Source organism: Clupea harengus, chromosome 12 (assembly GCF_900700415.2).
Source record: "Clupea harengus chromosome 12, Ch_v2.0.2, whole genome shotgun sequence".
NCBI lineage: Eukaryota > Metazoa > Chordata > Actinopteri > Clupeiformes > Clupeidae > Clupea > Clupea harengus.
This window is the reverse complement of record NC_045163.1, coordinates 24,006,381-24,026,947: the sequence shown is the minus strand read 5'-3', so window position 1 is coordinate 24,026,947 and position 20,567 is coordinate 24,006,381. Positions and strand designations below refer to the sequence as shown.

General features: G+C 43.4%; 2 protein-coding genes across 2 annotated transcripts; one reads left to right on the top strand and one right to left on the bottom strand.

The window, feature by feature from the left end:
* Nucleotides 1-1,167: 1,167 nt before the first annotated feature.
* On the bottom strand, nt 1,168-9,391 carry arpc5lb (actin related protein 2/3 complex, subunit 5-like, b). The gene is made up of 4 exons (XM_012839901.3): nt 8,897-9,391; nt 5,481-5,553; nt 4,567-4,743; nt 1,168-2,097 (listed from the first exon to the last, which is right to left on the bottom strand). The coding sequence occupies exons 1-4, from the start codon at nt 9,034-9,036 to the stop codon at nt 2,035-2,037; spliced, it is 453 nt and encodes a 150-aa protein (XP_012695355.1). The 5' UTR covers nt 9,037-9,391; the 3' UTR covers nt 1,168-2,034.
* A 431-nt stretch (nt 9,392-9,822) lies between these two features.
* Nucleotides 9,823-13,703, top strand: rpl35 (ribosomal protein L35). The gene is made up of 4 exons (XM_012839909.2): nt 9,823-9,930; nt 10,836-10,972; nt 12,006-12,087; nt 13,509-13,703. Exons 1-4 carry the CDS (start codon nt 9,928-9,930, stop codon nt 13,656-13,658), a joined length of 372 nt encoding a protein of 123 aa, XP_012695363.1. The 5' UTR covers nt 9,823-9,927; the 3' UTR covers nt 13,659-13,703.
* The last annotated feature ends 6,864 nt before the right edge of the window (nt 13,704-20,567 follow it).

Below are 20,567 nucleotides of genomic sequence, written 5' to 3'. Positions count from 1 at the left end.
TAGCCCTGCCCGTTGGAAACAGCATGTGAACCAACCCACTTTGAGGAATAGGGGGAACATGATTTTTCAACACTTAAAAAACACATTTTTTACGTCTATAATTAGCACCGCTTGTGTCGTTGTATTTTTTTTTTTTTTTTTTTTTTTCAATGATTGTTGGGGGGGACAACTTTATGGTAGGGGGGGACACGTCCCCCCCGTCCCCCCCGGGATCTCCGCCTATGGTGCCATTGTACATGGCCTGAATAGCGGGGGTACTGTACTTTAGCCTCTGCTAACGGTGCTGTGTGGCTTTTTTCATTATCGTTCAACGGAATGACATTCTGGACCGAGTCAGTGTGTGAAGCCTTCGGTTTGAGCTGATAGCTGTGCTTCTGTAAAGATACATCAAACTCAAGTCCAGGGGAGCGGGCAGCTGTAAAACCCTATTTCAAAGAAAACGCAACTGCAGCAAGACCGTTTTCTGAAGGCATATACAGGACCATTAGTTCTGGGGATTTATGGGACACGGGCACATAACTCAGTGGTTACATTACAATCATGAGACATTTGAGTCAAAGACCAGCACACTGAAAAGTCTCTTGAGGTGATGTGTTCTTTTGAAGCACAAGAGCCACAAAGGTTGACAGTCTCGCTCTCGCTCTCTCTCCATCTCTGCGGAAGTGCGGATCCTCAAGCCTGGTGTCTTTTTTTCCCAATAAGGAAAGTAGGACGGCACGCAGAGCAGAGCTGGAGTGGTGGATGAAGAAGCAGGAAGGAGGATGGCACTGCCAGCAGGTCACACTAAAATAAACACAAAAAAAATCACCTTTTTCAGGCCATGCGGAGGATGTCCTCAAGTAGCCAGCCAACCCAAAAGGATATAAAGTATATAGGATGAACTGCACTGTTTTCGGAAAGGAAGACTTTGCCACCACCCCCACCTCATGGCTAACCCAAAAGGATAGAAAGAATATAGGATGAACCGCACAGGTTTCGGAAAGGAAGACTTTGCCACCACCTCATCCCCCCAACTCCCCCACTAAGTTGACATGAAACAACCTTTCTTGAGTAGTTCTGACAGTGAAGGTGGAGAGCACTAGAACACATTGAGGTATTTCATGTACACAGGGTCAATATAAGGAAGATCAGACAAAGGACACAACAAAATGAAGGACAAGTCTTCCGTGTGGTGGTGATCCATGAGCTTTATTACAGCAGGCACTTTACAATGACCCCCCCCCCCCCTTCCAGTCCCCCTTCCCCATTTTTACACTGGCCCTCTGTGTGTCTAAATACAGCTCCAGAACTTTATATTAAATGTACTCTCTCTGTACAAAACATGAGAATGAGGGACAAGGAAGAAAACAAATAAAATCGGATTATTAAACACTGATTTCATCCAATATCACAGACAAATAGGCTCACCAACTGTCAGGCTTTAATTCTTACACATACACATACACACACGCTCGTTCTCTCCCTCCCTTTCTATCTCATACACACACATACACAGTGTTTTTATTACCACATTGGCTAAACATACCTCACACTGTTAAATGTTGCATTTTCACTGCTGCTTTTTCAACAGCTCTTTTTCTGTGTTCATGTCAACCACATGACCCCATCCAATTACACACACACACACACATACACACATACACACACACACACACACACACACACACACACTCTATGCTGATGGTTTTCAACAGACTTCTCAAATAATTTATGAAACTGCTGTATGAATATGAATCTTTTCCCTCTCCGGCCCCCGATCAGAGAAACAGCATTCCGACTGTGTACATATCAATGTCCGTCAAAATAATAATATTTCCTCGTAGTGTGTGGTGTTTTTTTATTTCACGCTTTCCAGAACGGCCTGATGGGTTTTTATCTTCAGGAAGAAAGAGTGTGGCATTTATCAAGAACGATCTACTTTCTCTCCAGCGAACCGCCTCCTCTCCCTCCGGTCTCCAGTCAGTGCTTCATCGTGACGCTTCTCTCCCTCTCTCTCTCTCCCCCTTCTCCTCCTGAAGGACCCCCCGCCTCCTGTCAGACTGTCTTTCTGGCCGTCAACACTCGCACGATGCACCCGAGACCTCCGGCGGCATAGGCCTGCGTGCGAGGGATGGATGAAGGGGAGGGAGAAAAGAAGGAAGAAAGACAAAGAAAGACAATTTGTTGAAATTAATCCTTCATTACACTGAAACATTTTTTTGTCAGCATGCGGAACCTTTCAGTCAATCACGACTGGCAAAGCGAAATGGTAATCTATTAGAGCCGGAAAACCTCCCCCCATCGCTGGAAACCCATGCAGGAGGACTGAGATGAGGTGTCCCTGAGCTGGGGGACTCTGAGATGAGGCGTCCCTGAGCTGGGGGACTCTGAGATGAGGCGTCCCTGAGCTGGGGGACTCTGAGATGAGGCGTCCCTGAGCTGGGGGACTCTGAGATGAGGCGTCCCTGACTCTGAGATGAGGCCTCCCTGAGCTGGTTCCCAGGAGGAGACATAGATGAGAACACTCTGCAGCATCCATCCAGCCCTGAGGCAGAGCACAGCGTGTTTACAGAGGCCTCTTCCTCCTCTTTGATGAGGACAAATGAAAGAATCGGCATAAATAAACTCAAGTAGGCCACTTGCCGAGTGTCAACTAAGAGACTCAGCAACTAAAACATTCAGTGCACTTTGACCTTTTGAACTATACCTTTTCATTGTCTATTTTGACCAATAGCCTACCTATCTGCTGACCTGGGGAGTATAACGGAAATCAACTCCTAACAATAAATCATAGAAATTACATCCTGCATTATTTTTTTTTTTTACATGTTTTCATTTCACATGTGTGCATTGAGCCTCAAACATCAGTGACATTTGGACAACAACATACAGTCCATTTCAAGACATCGTAATGAGGGAATTAACTTAATTTCGCAATTGTATTCCTGTTGTAGACAAAAATCCGGACCCCATTGCTGCACTGGAAAATCTTCCCTTGAAAAAAGGATTGACAGCTGTCCATCGATCACTGAAACAAGCTGACCAACTGTTCCACTGGGCACAGAGGACCAATTGATCTCCGAGGCATAGGCAACGGCAAGCCTGATGAATAGCTGCTGAATCAGGGCAAGACATTTCCCAAAAATACCAACAGAGTAGAAAGAATCAGCCCAGACAAGCCACTGCCTGCTGCTGCTGCTGAGACACACGCCCTGTGGCATCCTGAGGTTAATGTAATAACACTAAAGTTCAACAAGGACGAGCCTTTAACTCCCCTTTTACTGGGCACTTCACGGAAAAAGTATTGATGATTTGAAATGTATTTACTCATTTTCAAAACCGTTTTCTTTTATTGCCTTATCAAAGTTTGCCATTTGCGTCGGTCTATGGAGAACAGGAATACAGGCTGCTACATCTTCATCTATTAGCCCCTAGCGTAGTCAACACATCCCACTGGAGCCTTCTAAGGCACACAGCTCAAAACAGACTCACTGATGCAATACAAGGGAGGTTAAAGCAACCATCTCATCCCACCCTGAGCATGGAGGAGAAATCCCACCCGCCACACAGACATGGCCACTGACATCACTGACTCCTCTCAATGTGAGAATGATTTCAGCATCTGAGTGCTGATGTCTGTATATATTCACTATGACTGTAAGTGTCTTGCATCTATCCCTGTTCTGCATACCAACTGAGCTCATCAATGGCACGCTCAGTTAGACGAACACAGCTGATTTCAGCTAATCAAGAGCATTTTAATGACACAGACTTTAATTAATCAAGCTTGCGTAGAGCAGGGACAGATAAAACATCCATAATGCAGGGGCAGAGCCGAAGCAGGACTTACCTCACCTACAGCCTCCCCTTTAACTAAAGCACAACAACTTACCTCACCTACAGCCTCCCCTTTAACTAAAGCACAACTTACCTCACCTACAGCCCATCCTTTAACTAAAGCACAACAACTTACCTCACCTACAGCCTCCCCTTTAACTAAAGCACAACAACTTACCTCACCTACAGCCTCCCCTTTAACTAAAGCCCAACAACTTACCTCACCTACAGCCTCCCCTTTAACTAAAGCCCAACAACTTACCTCACCTACAGCCTGCCCTTTAACTAAAGCCCAACAACTTACCTCACCTACAGCCCATCCTTTAACTAAAGCCCAACAACTTACCTCACCTACAGCCTGCCCTTTAACTAAAGCCCAACAACTTACCTCACCTACAGCCCATCCTTTAACTAAAGCCCAACAACTTACCTCACCTACAGCCACCCCTTTAACTAAAGCACAACAACTTACCTCACCTACAGCCTCCCCTTTAACTAAAGCCCAACAACTTACCTCACCTACAGCCTGCCCTTTAACTAAAGCACAACAACTTACCTCACCTAAAGCCTGCCCTTTAACTAAAGCACAACAACTTACCTCACCTACAGCTTCTCCGTTAACTACAACACCACAAAGCTCATTTGGACACCTTATGGATGGCCAGCTGCATCAGAGATAAGTGGACCATCCATGTAAACGTGCTGCATTTCTCCCCCAAGGCAGCGTGGACGGGTCGGGTCGTGTCTCACCTTTTCGTGCCACTGCAGCAGAATGGCGCTGCTGTTGTCTGAGGGCCTCTCGAAGCCTCTGTAGATGTACTTCATGAGCAGGTCCACGCCGTTCCTGTCCAGGGACTTCACCGCCGGCTCGATGTCGCTGTTTTTGAAGGACGTCAGCACCTTCATCATTACTGCCTGAGCTCTCTCCTGACAGGGTGGCAAGGATGGAGGGAGCAAACACATTTATTACAATCGCATTTCTATGTGTCCGTCTTCGACTTACAGATTGATTTGTTCTTGTATTGTGTCATACTGTAGAGTGCCTGTATGGTTAGGGTCAAACCAATACACTTTTTCATTTATACCTGAAAAAGACTGTGATAAATAAACGGTTGTGGCTGTGATGCTCATGACACATGTGCATGCATGTGTGTGTGTGTGTGTGTGTGTGTGAGATGACTAACTCCTGGGGCGTCTCATTCAGACCTTGGTGTGGCCCAGGAAGTGATTAGCAGCTACTGACTCAGTATCCCATCAGTTGCGCCCTCTTAGTCCACAAACACTGAGAGAACGCGTTTATGATAACACCACGCGAAAGGGCCAACCAGACACATAGGAAACAACTATCTGCACTGTCACTAATTAGTATTAGTGAAAACCCTCATCAAATATTAGCCATCAGTGCTAGTAAAAAACTGGATGCATTTGAAATGAGTGAAACACAAGTTTCAAAAGGTGTGGTTCAGACTCATGAAGTTAATGTTGTTTTGCCCCACCCCTGCAGTGGCCCACCGATACACTAAGCAGCTGCACCTCCTAGCTTTTAAAAACGTCTCAAAAAAATTCACACAATCAGTACAAAAATATTGTGGGAGACTTCAAGCTTGTTTTTTGAACATGGACTGTACTTCTCTGGTGAACAGATGAGAGGAGGTCGTTCGTACCTTGACTGCCGGGTTCTTGGTGTGTATGGGTGGGTTCTTCAGGGCGATGTGAAAGGCCGTCATCATTTCTCCTGTACATTGCAGCTGGTTAAGGAACCTTAGGACAAGGACTGTCACTTCTCCTCTAGTTACATGATATACAGAAATACATTTCATATGAACTGGTTTCTTTTTTTTTTTTATAGTTCAAACAAACATAGTGCATAAGATAGACTTCAGAGCCTTTTCCTAGAGATCTCTGATAAAGTTGTCCCTTCGCCAGCCTGCAGTGAAAGTCTTGCCAAAGCACACACCTCTTCTTTCACAACGTGAGATGCACGACGCACAGACAACTGTGGAAGGGTCTGGTGGGAGGAATCCCTCCAAGGACGAATCGCATTTCCAGAGCCAGCCCAGCTCACTACTGTGGGCACTTCTGACAACCACCCCTGTTTAATTACCCCTGTGCCATAAGGCAATCAGCCCGTCCATAAAGAAGACACAGAACTATTCCAGCTCCGGGCCTTTCCTATTTTATTAATAGGGAAAATATGAATGGTGGTTAAAATATCACAACAGCTGCGGAGTACAGCTAAAAATAACCCCAGCGCATAACCCTGATGCGCACCTCGGAACCAGACAAGCCCCCCCTTCTCTTCTTGTCAAGCACTTTACCAGAAAGCGCCATGTTGAAAGCTTGAAACCGTTTCAGCGGTTATGTGAGCTTGTTGAAATCGGCATGCACAGGCAGGAAAATCCCCCAGGCTGAAGTTGTGCCACCTCCCCAATCTCAAATGAAGTCTTATCTGCGGAGATCACACCCTTCATTCTAAACAGTCCTTTCCTGTTCAGTATCGAGCTAGCAGAGGACCCACCGCCCTCCAATGGGGACCCAGGTCTCCAGAGGCTCCACTGTTTCTGCATTCAACGGCAAAACTTTCAGCTAAAACTCCAGGGAGTCCAGAAATAACATTACTTTTGATTCATAACAAATAAAAAAACAATGGCAAGAGGAGACACACACACACATAGTGTTAGTGTTTTTATATATATATATATATAAACACTAACACTATATATATAAAAACACTAAAGAAGAGCTGAATTTGTTTTTAAAAAGCACAGGCCTTGTGACATAGGAGAGGGCTTGGTAAGACACACTTGTGCCAGTTGTTCATCTAGGCCCTTATTTACACAGGGCATACTTAGTGTTTAGGGGAACAGAATGTCAGTGTCAGTCAGAATGACGCTGGCATAGACAGATAGGGTGTGAACTGCCAAGTAGCTGTCATTTCATAAGCAAAGCCTTGTCTTCATAAGATCTTATTTGGATGGCGAAGACTGAGGGCTGACTGCTTAGCTCTAGTACCCTCTACCCTTAGCTTTTGCTGAACACTCTCTGTAACCGGACTGGTTTACAACAGATGACAGCACATTACAACCCCTACCTAGGCTTCCTGAGAAAAAAGGCCCACGACCTTAAAGTTGTATACCTGCTGAGCAAACACACACAAACAAAACCCAGCCAACCGAAAGCAACAGGCACCACAGCCCAGGGAACGAGGCCCACCCGCATCAGCTCACCTGGACTGGCCCGCGAACCAGACAGGAAGAGGTCCGGGTTGCAGGTGTACGCCTCAGTGAGTGCCTGCGTGACCCGGTGCTGCCGGAGCACACCGACAGCCCAGGGTCTGGTTCAGGAGAGGACTGCAAGTCAGCATCTTTTAGCTCCTCTTCTTGGAGATGGACGGCAGTTAGCTGAGGTGACTGCCAAGCCTGTGACTGAGTTTGCTCTACAGTGGTGTCCTTCCACAGGGCGTGTAGCTGTGTCGCTGTGTGTCGTATAGACGCTCAATAAGCACATATCAGTGCATTACAAATGTCAGCTTTGTCATTGCATGAAGACCACACAACATGCACAAGATGAGAACATTTGTATCATCGCTCTGACCCTGTACATATCCGCTTCATTAGCTTCTTGCTGCTGGGAGTGTGCCAGGCCTCCTGGGCTTAGCCAGTTAGTTCAGGAACAACAGGTGCCCTAGATATCATCGCTATAATCAACTTGCCACATCAGAGGCCCACATGACGGAAGGGAACCAAAAAGAAAAAGAGAGAGATCAGATGCAAATGACAGGCCTTCGGCTGTGCCGTCACGCTCTGGACCACATAGATTGGCAAATGAGGATTCAAAACTTGACACCACCTCTGGCCTTTGTTCGTTTACTGTTTAAAGGGCACAGCTTCAACCAGAGGGATAGGTTCTGTTCGAGTCCCCTATCTAGTTACTGGTGTCTTGACCGCACCTCACCTCTTCACTTCACTTCACTTTTGTGACCCTGGCCTAGGGTTTCTGGGACAATGGTTCTATAGTCGATGAGGGTGTTTGGAGTCCATGGTCTGCTCCATGGTGACCACCAATACAAACACAAGCCTAACCGGCCTCCATTGTATTCTGCCCTGTCTAAATATGTTAACATATGTGCTAGGACACCACAAAGAAATTGCTGGCATCAGAGGTAGTTCATCAAGTACTCTAAACCTCAACTCTGATACCTGAGAAGGTTTTCAATAAAATATAACAATTTCAGTACAAGGACAAGGACATCAAATGTTATTTGTGACAGCAGACTCATTAAAACAAACAGCATGCATTAAGAAGAACCACAGAACTCCGACTGACCTCTAAAGACACGAAGTCGTAAAAGTAACCTTCACGCCAAAAGTGTTCGAAGTTACTCCTTAATACAAGATTAAGTAAACAGTTTAATAGCTTACACTTTCCAGTTTCCAGGCACTGGCTGGATTTATGGGCATTACCTACCACGGACAACTACTGAACTGGCTAAAAGAACGAACCTTACATGCTAAAAGGTCCATGACTGCCAACCTGCAAAAACCTGCTAATATGAAGCTAACTTAATTTCAACAATACAATACCCACCTTCATAAGGTCTGTAACTTTAGCTTGTGGAATAGCTCCAAAATTATTTCTCTTTCCTTAAAATAAAAATACAAAAACTGTGCCGTCATGTTCTTCTGGACACTCAACATTTCCCTAACGTTACTGTCAAAGTTGACTGGCTGGATTGTGCGAAAACGGCGGGCAGCACTGTTTTATTTGTTTTTTAACTGGGACTTTAGGTTGGCTTGTTAACCAGAACAACACTGGGTCAGATTAGTCTGCAGCTGCACTGTAAACACGAGCGTCACATTTTCCAACATAATAGTGTATAGTGTATCTTTCTACACAGGAATGATCAGCAAAGTCTAACAAATCAGAAGCATTCAAAGCACAGTATTATTGGTTTAAAATGTTAAGCGCAGGTGGGGGACCTAACTAGCAGGTTAGCAAACCATTAACATTACTGGGGTAGAGGTTGGTTCGTTTACTGGGCATCATACACCCAGTTCATTAACGGTACTCCAAAGGATATTGCCTTATGAGATTATCTACCTCCACGGCGTCTGGTCCCTGTTGATCCGCTGCCTCATCGTGATCATCCACAAATTTGTTCTCATCGTATTCATCAATGTCCACCTTTCGAAACCGAGAAGACAGTGTGTTTTTCGCCATCGGGGCTACTTCAGCAGAGGGAAAGGACGCTAACACCAGATAGCTAACGTTAGTCCACTTTAGCACTCGTCCAGTTTGGTTGGTGGGACCGTTAAAATTCGGTGATAATGCGTTCAGTCAAAAGCTTTCAATGCGATCTCACAGTACTAGAAAAATGAGCTGACCCGGCGTACGTGTCTTGCAAGAGGCATGGAGCAGTTGTCAAAATCTGTAGGCGTGAAGCTTGCTTACTTCCCGCGGTGAATCGCACCTCCCGTACTCGCAGTCGTTCGCAGCACCCCTTCTCTGAAGATTTGTTGAGAGAACATGGCAGTATTCGGGGAGCGGAAACGGAATTACCTCACGGCCTCAGGCTTCAAAATAGTCAAAATACCTGTCAATCGACATAAACAGAAATACAGTTTTGTGATCATGATCTATGTGAAACTAGCACAATGTGATCATTGTGTCTAATCGGTCATTGCAACCAGTAAATCTAGCACAATGTCATCACATAATATCATCACACTCTCAGAGCTCAGTCATCCATTCAGTACATTTTTATACTTGGACATTTAATCCAATCTCGTGTACATGAAACCCTTAAACATCACATTAAATGTTTCATAACTGGAATTATCACCCGATGTACTGCAACAGTAACGTTTTATCATGGCTAATATTAGTGCAGATGGTAATTAAATGCAACATTGTGCGTAATAAATTCATAATCACGTGAATTTAATTTGTTCCAAATTGTTCAATGTGGAATATTTAATCAGAGGCGGGGCCCGACAATTGAAACTGAATGGGCTATTCCATTCCCCACGTCTGAGTTGGTTTCCTCCGTAACCCGGTAGATATTTCACCTGACCCTTACAACTTCCTTTCCTGCAGCAGCCATCGGAGAAAATGGTGAGGATTTTTCCAAACACACGAATCCGAAGTAATCTTTAATGTTAAGGGCTGTGTAATCATCACAAATTCGAAAAATACAATACTTTGCTTTCACTGCACCTTCGTCCTTCAGATATTTAATAATTTTTCACCATGGATCTATCCTTATGTTTAAGTGAAAATTTGTGTTGCTACCCCTTTCTAAGCATTGGTGCTCATAGCAGCCTGTGTGTGGCCTACTCTTTCAATTCGGATATTCGTGGGCATACATTTAAAAAGCCTGAATGATTGTGTTAATGACGTTCTGGTTGGATATACACGAAACTTATGTTATGCATTCAATTAGATTCATGTTTTGCTGGAGGCCTCAGTTACGGCAAGGACCGCGTAGCCGAACATTTGCAGCTACTTGCTTAGCTTGCTTGGTGATGGATGTGTGCTATAGTAAAATGACATCCTAAAATACCCGTTAAATAGTGTATTGGTCGAGCGTAGGTACTTTTATTTCCTACACATGTATGTCACGTGTGTTAAGTATTTGTCTTGAACGTTCTGTAACATTAGACATATCTTAATTGAGCTGTATGCTGCATGATTTTGGTAGGCCTGAAACATGCCAATAGTTAATTTCAAAGTATGACGCTCTTTAATCAACGGTAAATGTAATCAGGACATATGATCCATAGGACAACTTTGACATGAAAACAGAGTCTGTAATTATCTCCCAGTAGAAGGCAAAGGAACATAAGACTATTGTAATGCCTCTAATGTTACCTACCTTTTGTGACTGCTGTATTTTCCTGGGGTTGGTGTGGTATTTTACAGGGTTGTGGAGGTGGTCTTTTTTGCATCGTTAAATAAAGAGCCCATGGATGTGTCTAAACTATATGTACATGTTTTGACAAAACTTTGTTTAATTCTAGGCAAAGATCAAGGCTAGAGACCTGCGTGGCAAGAAGAAGGAAGAGCTGCTGAAGCAGTTGGATGACCTGAAGGTGGAACTTTCCCAGCTCCGTGTTGCCAAGGTGACCGGAGGTGCTGCTTCCAAGCTCTCAAAGATGTGAGTGCTATATCTTTTCTCTTTGGTGACAAACTCACGTGTGTGTGTGTGTACACATCTTTTGGTGCAGTGAGGGGTGGCTCAAAGATGTTCGAATACCTAGTCCTCGGAAAAGTGTGCAGAGCCAGATGTAATTCAATTTTGTCCATTTCTTGCCTGACTCTTTCAAACTGGCACACAGTTAACAATTTGGCTAAAACCAACAAATTTGCCTATTTGCTTTGTGATGTGGTGGAGGAATGGTACATTGCTGCTTTCTTTCTGAAAAGGCATTTGCATTGTCCCTGTGCAAAAGATCTGGTAGATGGGTAACATAATGTAGGAGTATGCCCGTCCAATGTAATTATTAGCTGTTAGTCTAAGATCAACATAACTGAAAGCATTGTGAATGAAGATATGCTGCTAGCTGGGTTTCCATCCAACTTCTTGATACAACATTTGACCTTTCAAATAGGAAATAGCGAGGTAAAATGCTTCCTTCAGATAATAAATGTATTCACTGGAAGAGGGAGGGTTAACTCTGATTTGCATTGGATATAATGCAGCTAAGGTTGGAGGAAATGGTTCACTCGCATCAAAGTCTATTTCATTAGGTGGTTCTGCTAAAGTTGCCTCATGTTTAATCCCACTGCCCATCACAACTCCTTCCTTGGATGGAAACCAGGCTGTTTAATGTTTGCAGAAGGAAATATCATTCCTTCTGTATCTAATGAAGATGGGCTAAACGGTCAACATTGCCTTAGTTTGCATCAGTTATGATCTCTTCCAGTAGCAAGTGTGGCAATGAGTTTTCCTCTTAAACATGGTGTCATACTGTCCAATATGCAAGCAGTATGGTGTATTTGGTTTTTTCCATAACCCACTGTCTAAAGCTATATCGCGTTTCTCTCTGTAATTTCATTTCACTAGGACTGTGTCTACCTCAGTGGTTGTAAAATCATGTACATTGGTATGGCTTTGACCTCAAAGAGCAGAGCCACTTCTAGCAATAGTCTGCAATGCTCCTCTAATGATGTGTGCGTTGTCTTTTCAGTCGCGTCGTCCGCAAGTCCATCGCCAGAGTCTTGACCGTCATCAACCAGACCCAGAAAGAAAACTTGAGGAAATTCTACAAGGTAAGAATTGTATTTATTATGGCGGGTTGGGGTGTGAGTTCTTGAAGGGTCTGTTCTGAGGATTCTCTACGTGAATTAAATTACTTATTTTACACGTGCTAAAGAAGGCTTGAGAGCTTGCAAATGGGGGCAGCTTGCTTGCAGCTGGTTGATTGACATTCAGACTTTTTTGGCCCTATTTGTAGATCTTTTAAGGGTCCAAACTTTTACTAAGGACAATTAACAATCAAATTGGTCCAGTATTAAGTCAGAACTCTGTCAACAGCAGAACCGCTATACAGTATAAGCCCATTCGGCAAGCATCGGCATCATAGTAAACCACTTGTTTTTGCCAGGGACAGGCCGTTATGTTATAAGTGTCTTACAAGATGGAAAGGATCCAAACGGATAAACCTGTCTATTTACCTCAATAACTGTAGAAAATAAACTACAGAAACTGTAGAAACAAAGTTTCGATTTCTTTACAAAATGACTGTCGAAACAGTTATTGAGGTAAACACACAGGTCTCTGTTGGGATCCTTTCCATGTTGTCAGACACTTAATGCGGAAGTTGACCAGATGTTTGTAGTTTTGTTAGTATTTTAACACTTCCTGGTTCCAAAGAAAATATCCCTATGGAAAAATGAAGGGACTTCTACAAAATTGGCAAAAATAAGGTGTGAGTGAAACGCTGATAAAAAACCTAGGCAAACTGTTTGAGTTCACACTGTCACTCCCACACTCTATAATAACATTATGAGTCTCGGTGGCGAAAAGAAGCAGTTTACTTTGACGCAGATGCTTGCCCCCACAGGACTACATTGTATATCCGTTTATAGCGGTCTAATTCAATACCAGACTGATATGTCATTTTTGACCCTAATAAAATACTCAAGTATGGGGATTCCTTAAGTTTCCCTTTTAAATGTGGAAAGTTAAAGTTGATGGTTTCATTCACAAATTCATTTTTGTACTTAGTTCTTGTGTCCTGAGCTGGGGTTTGACGTGCGCAACTTGTCTTTTTCTGTTTCTACATTTGATATGTTTTATGTATGTATTATGCAAGACATCACCCAGCACTGCTCCTGTTGCCCGTGGATACAGTGTGAATAATTTCTTGCTAAATAGATCCATCTGTCCTCTGGGACGGGTGGGTGGCTGACCGCCGTGGAGTCAATCAAATGACACAAATCTGCGGTGGGAGCCAACAAATGCCTATGTTAATGTCAGCAGTGTGTTTTAGTGTACCTGTGGTGTAGGTAGCGCTCAATTTGTATCCACTAGTACCAACTGTAAGGCAGCTTCTTAGAGATTTGAAGGTGCATACCAATACATCAGTACAGGTGGGGATTGGTGTTGGACAGGAGTTAATCTTGCGAGCGGAGCATGAAACTTTAGGCTTCTGTCAGCACAACAACTTGTCTTTCTCTGATTTTTATAGGGCAAGAAGTACAAGCCCCTGGACCTGAGGCCCAAGAAGACTCGTGCCATTCGCAGGCAGTTGACGAAACACGAGGACAGCCTGATGACCAAGAAGATGCAGAGGAAGTCACGCTTGTACTCCATTCGCAAGTTTGCCGTCAAGGCCTAGGCTGTCCCATTTTTTTCCACAGAAAATAAACACCCCCAAAAAGTGTTTAACTTGTGTTGTGTTTGTGTTCCATCGGAGTTCTTCCTCTATAAAGATGCCTATACAACAGACTAAAACACAGAATGGCCCTCTTTACCATTTTACTTTAAGTTGTTCCAAATTGAGATGATTTCCAGGTTTTCCCTCAAGAGTTGTGTCCTCCAGGTGTCGGCCATCTTTTCCCCCAAACCGCTGCTGTGTCGGCCATCTTTTCCCCCAAACTGCTGCTGTTTACAAGTTTCTGTTTCAACTAAGGGAGGGCACAGACCAGTTGATTAACGTTAACATGGAGTGGCATCAGGTGTGAAGCTGCCTATGTAGAGTAACGAGCAGTGAGACTGGACATGGCGCATGAATCCCCTCTGCTTTGTGGCGTCATTTCTACAGATGTGGTGGTGTGACGGGCTTGTGATGAGTTCCCATTGATTTGTGGGCTGCTTTGGAGATAACAGGACGGGTAGCCTATTTTGGAGATGGTGTAGAATGACACATCTGTGACCAGATTCACATACATTTCTATAATAGATTTTGTCAATCAAGACCGGAGCTCGCTCCCAAAAAAGTACCTTAAAAACCGAGTTTTTCATCCAAAAGTGTTTTTTTGGCTTCACCAGACAAGAACACTAAAAGTGCAAGTGCAAACGTTTCGGGTGACCCCATCCTCAGTGCAAATTACAAGCAATACAAGTTCACAGCATATATAGGACATGGTCCATTTGAATCCTGCTAATGAGGGCAATCACAATGCATTTACGCAAACAATTAATTGGCAATCAATTAACAAGCACCAGAGACCAGCTGCATGTTCAATCGTCTAGCACAGACCCAAACATTTCATCAAACATCTATATCATACTACATTTCATTGCAAGTGCATGTGGCAGTTGAGAAACATTGATATAGGTCACACAGGAATGTCAAAGTCTTCGTTGAGTCCTCCAGGAGACAATGTGCCCATGTAGAAGGTTCAGCGCGCTTCACGTAATAATTAGAAAAATTAGGAAAGTAAATTATTACAATGTGGTGCTTGTTAATTGATTGCCAATTCATTGTTTGCGTAAATGCATTGTGATTGGTCCATTTGAATCCTGCATGTCCTATATATGCTGTGAAGTTTTATTGCTTGTAATTTGCACTGAGGATGGGGTCACCCAAAACATTTGCACTTGCACTTCAGTTTTCTTGTCTAGTGAAGCCAAAAAAACACTTTTGGATGAAAAAACTCGGTTTTTAAGGTACTTATTTTTGAGAGCGAGCTCCGGCCTTGATTTTTGTCTATGTAACTTTTTTGGAGCCCACGCACTGATGCAGCCAACAGCCACTGTCAAAGGCACAGATCCTTTCCTTGAATACTACTAGAATATATTTAGTGAAATATGGAAGTCGTCATTTTAAGGACTCACTCAACATCTGACATGGGCTGTAGGATTGTCAATAGTTTTATAAATGGTAAGGATTCCAAATTCTGGGAAAGCCTGATAAAATGTAATGTTGCCAGTTGTCTCATCAATTGTAATAACGGATAATGATTCTCTGATCATAAAAATGACATTCGATTTTTTTATATGCCATTTGAGTCCATACAATTATCCAAGGAAGTCATATTGTCAGATCTTTTAGGAGAAAAAATATGCAGACAATAAAGCACTGTGTAGTCCATAATAAAAATGTGCTGCCAAGTTAATGCTGAGAGCAAATGTGGCTCAGGTGCAAGTCAATGAATCTCATCATGACCCAGCAAGAGCCTGATGAACCCAGAGTTGACCATCTGTGGAGAGCCGCGCTAAAGATGGCGGCTCCTGCGCAATAACCATTCAACATGAGTAGATGGGGGGAATAGCCAAGTCAAAGGGTGCAGAACTGGTGGGGATCCAGTGGTTGCCATGCAACACATTTGAAGCATTAGTGAACAATGCCACTTTTAGCCCCATCCAGATGCAGTCATTCGGTGCATCAGGTACGCATTTTTGACTGACTACATTTACATTTCTCAGAGTGCCTGAGAAGCAAGGTGAGGTGATGAAAGCTGTCAAGTTGTTGAATTCTGAGAGGAGAAAGACTAGTGTGACGTTAAGTGATCTGCTGCAAGATTTAAATCAATTCCTGTCAAAGTGGTTTTCAAGTGGATGTGGAAGCCATGAAAGAGCAGCAGACTTTTATATGTTTTGGACAAGGTGTGGCAGTGTAGCTCTGAAGTCATCGCAGATGTTTTATGATAGAAGTCCCTCTCTGCCAGTCGAATCCTCTGCCACGTGAGGCAAGTTGAGTATGAGATTCAGGTATCACTTTACAGTAAGGGTACAAATCATATATTTAAGTACTGCTTAACTGCAAGGCTTCAATGCATGAATTAATGCAAGAGTTATCATGAGAGCACCTCCCTTCCTAACTGGCACCTGACTAGCGCTTAACTTGCACTTCAGCAGTTACATTCCTGCACTTCCTTTTCCTTTTTTCTAGGTCGTTGTTTTCTAATTCTCATGTAAAGTAGTATTTATTGTTACACCTTGCTTTTTATTGCTCTTAGCTTGACTGTTCTCTCCCTTGTACGTCGCTTTGGACAAAAGCGTCTGCTAAATGACTAAATGTAAATGTAAATGTAATGAATTGCTGTTGCTCACCATGAACAAATGATCAAGTCACTGGTTTTGATCACGTCACGGTGGGCCATGCAGCAACATGCCACTTGTGACCAGTTCCATTTTAAAGAGCTTCATATGGTTTTAGAATATTATAATAGGTACCATTCTTCTTACAGAGGCACATCAAATGCATGGATCTGATATGAACATCTGTGGAATCCAGCTCATTTGGTGGCATATCAATGAATGTATGAAGTGACTGAATGAACCTCCCTACCTTGGATCAAGTAGAATAGAATAGAATATATTTATTTGTCATTGCACAAGTACAACGAAATTAAGGTAGCAGCTCTCAGACACAAAAACAATCAAAATATAGATTGAACATATATATATATATATATATATATACATATTTACACAATAAAAACACAAGACATATAACACAACAGAGAGACAAATACAGGTCAGTTTTGTGCATTGTTAAGTGCTATGATGGCTCTGGGATAGAAGCTGTTTCTCAGCCTGTCTGTTTTTGCTATGATGGTCCTAAAGCGTCTCCCTGAGGGCAACAGTTCAAATAGGTGGTAACCAGGGTGTTTTGAGTCTCTGAGGATGGAAGTAAGTGTGATGTCATCAGAAAAAGCCACAGTGACTTGATCATTAGCTCATGGTGAGCAACAGGAATACATGATACACCTTGCATGAATTCATGCATGAATTCATCATGAGTCTTGCATTAGTTAAGCGCTACTTAAATATATGATTTGTACCCTTATTGGAAAGTGTTATGAATATTCACATAGTACACCCCTTGAAAAGTACTATGCTTCCTAATATTGAAGATGTCTGTAACATACAGATACCTGACAGCTGAATTCTCATATGATATTAATGCATAAGTTGTGCTAGTTGCCATAGCAAAACTTGTGACTTTTGGATATGGACGCATAAATTGTAAAATATGTTCAATGTTGGAGACTTCCATGTTCTTTCATCATTTGTGACTCGTTTGGGAGACATTTTCCTTTTGTCTGCTAAAATCATTCCATGTCTCATCTGCACACAGTGGTACAGGCAAAAACTACATCAGCACGTGTTTTTAATAACTCTCCACTCTCTAGTAAAAAGCGCTTTACGGCCTGCTCCCCCAAGACTGTCATCATGGCCCGGGTCTTTGGTTAACCAAAGCGCCTGGACCAACTTTCTCCCGTCACCTTGGTTACAGTGACCATAACATGCTGTTACATTCGAGGGGCCTTGAGAAATTCCTTAGGTGATTGACAGCTCATGGGAACTTGTGTACAAAAGCACAAGACTGAAACGGCCAGCTGGGCAGACCGGCCCGAAACAGTGCTCTGTAACTCGATGGCCATTCCGTTAAACTGCAGTCATGACGTGTTGGGGAAGCTGCACTACTGACTGCACATTCTTTCGTGTGTCGATCCGCTGCAATCTCGCGCCTAGTGATTAGTCTGCTCAACACCCCAGCGTGTGCCAAACTCTCTCCCCCGGGTCATCTTAGACTGTCTTTCAGCTATGTCCTGATCCTCAACACTGTGCATGCCTGTCGTATATTATGGCTGTCTTGACAGATGGGCTTGCCGGCCAGTGGATTGATAGCAGCTCATAAATGATGAGGGATTAGATGTGAAAGAAAGGGAAGATTAGAAGAGGGTGGTGTATGGATGGTGCAGCCAAGGGCCTCTGATTGGGTCCCCATATTAAGGGTAAGGAGAGGAAAATCACAGACCTTAGACTAAGAACTGAGTCTGATTGATGATCTAAGTCAGTTGATGATTTAAGTATGTTTACTAGTAGACCGTCATAGGGCAGGGCTACCAAGGGCATTTGGCTACTTTATGTAGCGGTCTGTGTGTTTTGGCCTGAATCATATTTTTTCAATATGTTGCGCGATCAAACAGCTCCAGTAAGCTGTCAGTCAACCGTTGCCATTTCTGTTCTTGTTGTCACAGAGACCATTCTGACCGGACTACCACAAGAGGGCAGTATTTCTCCATTTCTTCATCACATAGTCTGTTGCTTGTCACAACCTTAAAAGTCATCCTATTTCAGAGTCAAACATTTGTGAGCTCAGTAAGGACTGTGTGAATGTCTCATTACAAACACAATGATACAAATATCAGTGAGAGTTCTCCGTGTGCAACGTCATTGCCAAGTACCCCTACTGCAGATTCTAAAGACCTTGATTGGGCTCCATTAGAAGGCAATGAATCGGGTACTGTGTGACTGCTGTGACTGTGGTTGTGGGGCCGCCACTGGGACTCGGCGATGCTGACACAGGCGAAAGTTGCGGAGACCCCTCCGCCGAGAGGTCAGAGGTCACGAGGGAGCGTGAATAGAGCGTGTTGTGCTGATCTGCACGGGTCACTGGGCCAGACTGCCGGGGACTGGAGGAGAGGAGAGCGAGGGAGGAAGGAGGCTTATTTCATCCTCCTCCTGCTATTTTGGAGGAGAATGCTGCGACTGTTCCTCCCCTCTCTTCCTCAGCCGAATGGTACTGTATACCGTAAGCTAAGCTCAGAGGAAATCCCCCCTCACGAAGGGAAAAGTCCCCAGCTCAGCACACAACCTCAAACTCACCATACATGACATCAGACTATAGTGTGATCAAGTGAGTGAAAGATTAATAGTGTGCAGATTTATTTTCATTTTTTGATTTATGAGATACTGTATGTGATATATGACTGATCTACAACGGTGTTTGGCTTGACTGGAGAAAGTCTTTCAGATATTGTACCAAAACCACAGACATACACAGAGACAGATTTGACCAAATTCAGCTCTTGGCCAGCCTGATGGTTCCTTGGGGGATAGTTATAGTTAAGATATTTCGCAGACACTTGTCCAAACCAACTTGAGAAAATTAAATAGTAAGCATAATTAAATTACATTCATAAAACAATATTAAGGATAATTTTATAACCAATAATTATTTCTATAATAAAAACAACAATAATACCAAAACTAAGATTATATTAATAAAGTAAGCCTCAAACAAATGCTGTTAAAAAGGTAAGTTTTTAAATACTTTTTGAATGTACCAAGGCTGATGTTGGAACGTCTGCAACAGTCTCACTACACATGCAGGCAGGCCTGTTAAAACTGCATTGCAATACTCTAGTTCAGAAAAACAGGGCCTGCATAAGAAGTTGTGTAGAATATTGTGTGTTGGTCATCAATCATAACACCCAAGTTCTGTGCAGCTTTAGTTAGGGGGGTCAATGAAGATGAACCAAGTTGGATTACAATATTTTGTGGGATGGCCGGATTGGCTGGGAATACCAGGAGCTCAGTTCTAAAAGATTGAGCTGAAGGTGACAGTCCCTCATCCAAACAGAAATGCCACTAAGGAATGCAGACATTTGGGCCAATATTGTAGAGTCATCCAGGGGAAGGACAGATACAACTGACTATGATCAGCATAACAGGAGAACCCATGGGAACAGATGATGTCACCAAAGGAAGTGGTGTAAACAGGATATAGAAGGGTTGCAGATCCCTTAGGTGCACCAGAAGAGAGGTGGTTGAGATGTTGACACTTGTCCCTGCCAATACACACTGAATGAACGTCCACTGAGGTACGATTCAAACCAATTGTGTGCTTCACCCAAAATTCCTAGTTTCGGACAGCGTAGAGAGAAGGATGTTGTGGTTCACTGTGTCAAAGGCTGCTGACAAGTCTAGTCAAATCAGAATTGATGACTGAGCTGAGGCTTTTGCTACTCTCAATGCTTCAGTCACAGATAGAAGAGCACTTTCAGTAGAATGACCTCTCAAAAACAGACTGCTTAGGGTCTAGCAAATTATTCTGAGACAGGAAATCAGATATTTGCTGAAAGACAACCTTTTCAAGAAACTTTGACAAAAAGGGAAGAAGGGAGACATGTCTATAATTCTTTGCATCCAAAAGTTAAGTGAAACCTAAGCCAAAGAGTAACCCAGGCCTGTTTGACTGATGTAGCAAAATGTCCCCAACTGAGTGAAGCATTGACTACACACGTGATAGCAGGTAGAACTGCAGGCGAGACAGACTGGAGAAGGGTGGATGGAATCGAACATGTTGGAGGATGACTACGTTGTGGTCTGTGGTGGAGGCCACAGATGCTTTGGAGGAAGGTGTTCTGCAAGACGCAGGTTATACAGAAAAGATATAAGCAATGCCCCCCCCCCCCCCTAAACACACACACACACACATACACACACACCTCCAACTCCCACCCCCAATCTGCAAGTGCTCTATTTACCAGCTCTTTTTTCCCCGCCA

Bases quoted from the DNA above. Each gene is read 5' to 3' on its own strand.
- arpc5lb (XM_012839901.3), bottom strand. From the start codon at position 9,036: ATGGCGAAAAACACACTGTCTTCTCGGTTTCGAAAGGTGGACATTGAT. The intron at 5,554-8,896 runs ATATCCTTTGGA...GCTGCAATGTAC, and splicing joins GTAGATAATCTCATAAGGCA to AGGAGAAATGATGACGGCCT. The intron at 4,744-5,480 runs GTACGAACGACC...CCACCCTGTCAG, and splicing joins CCAAGAACCCGGCAGTCAAG to GAGAGAGCTCAGGCAGTAAT.
- rpl35 (XM_012839909.2), top strand. The intron at 10,973-12,005 runs GTGAGTGCTATA...TTGTCTTTTCAG, and splicing joins GCTTCCAAGCTCTCAAAGAT to TCGCGTCGTCCGCAAGTCCA. The intron at 12,088-13,508 runs GTAAGAATTGTA...TGATTTTTATAG, and splicing joins ACTTGAGGAAATTCTACAAG to GGCAAGAAGTACAAGCCCCT.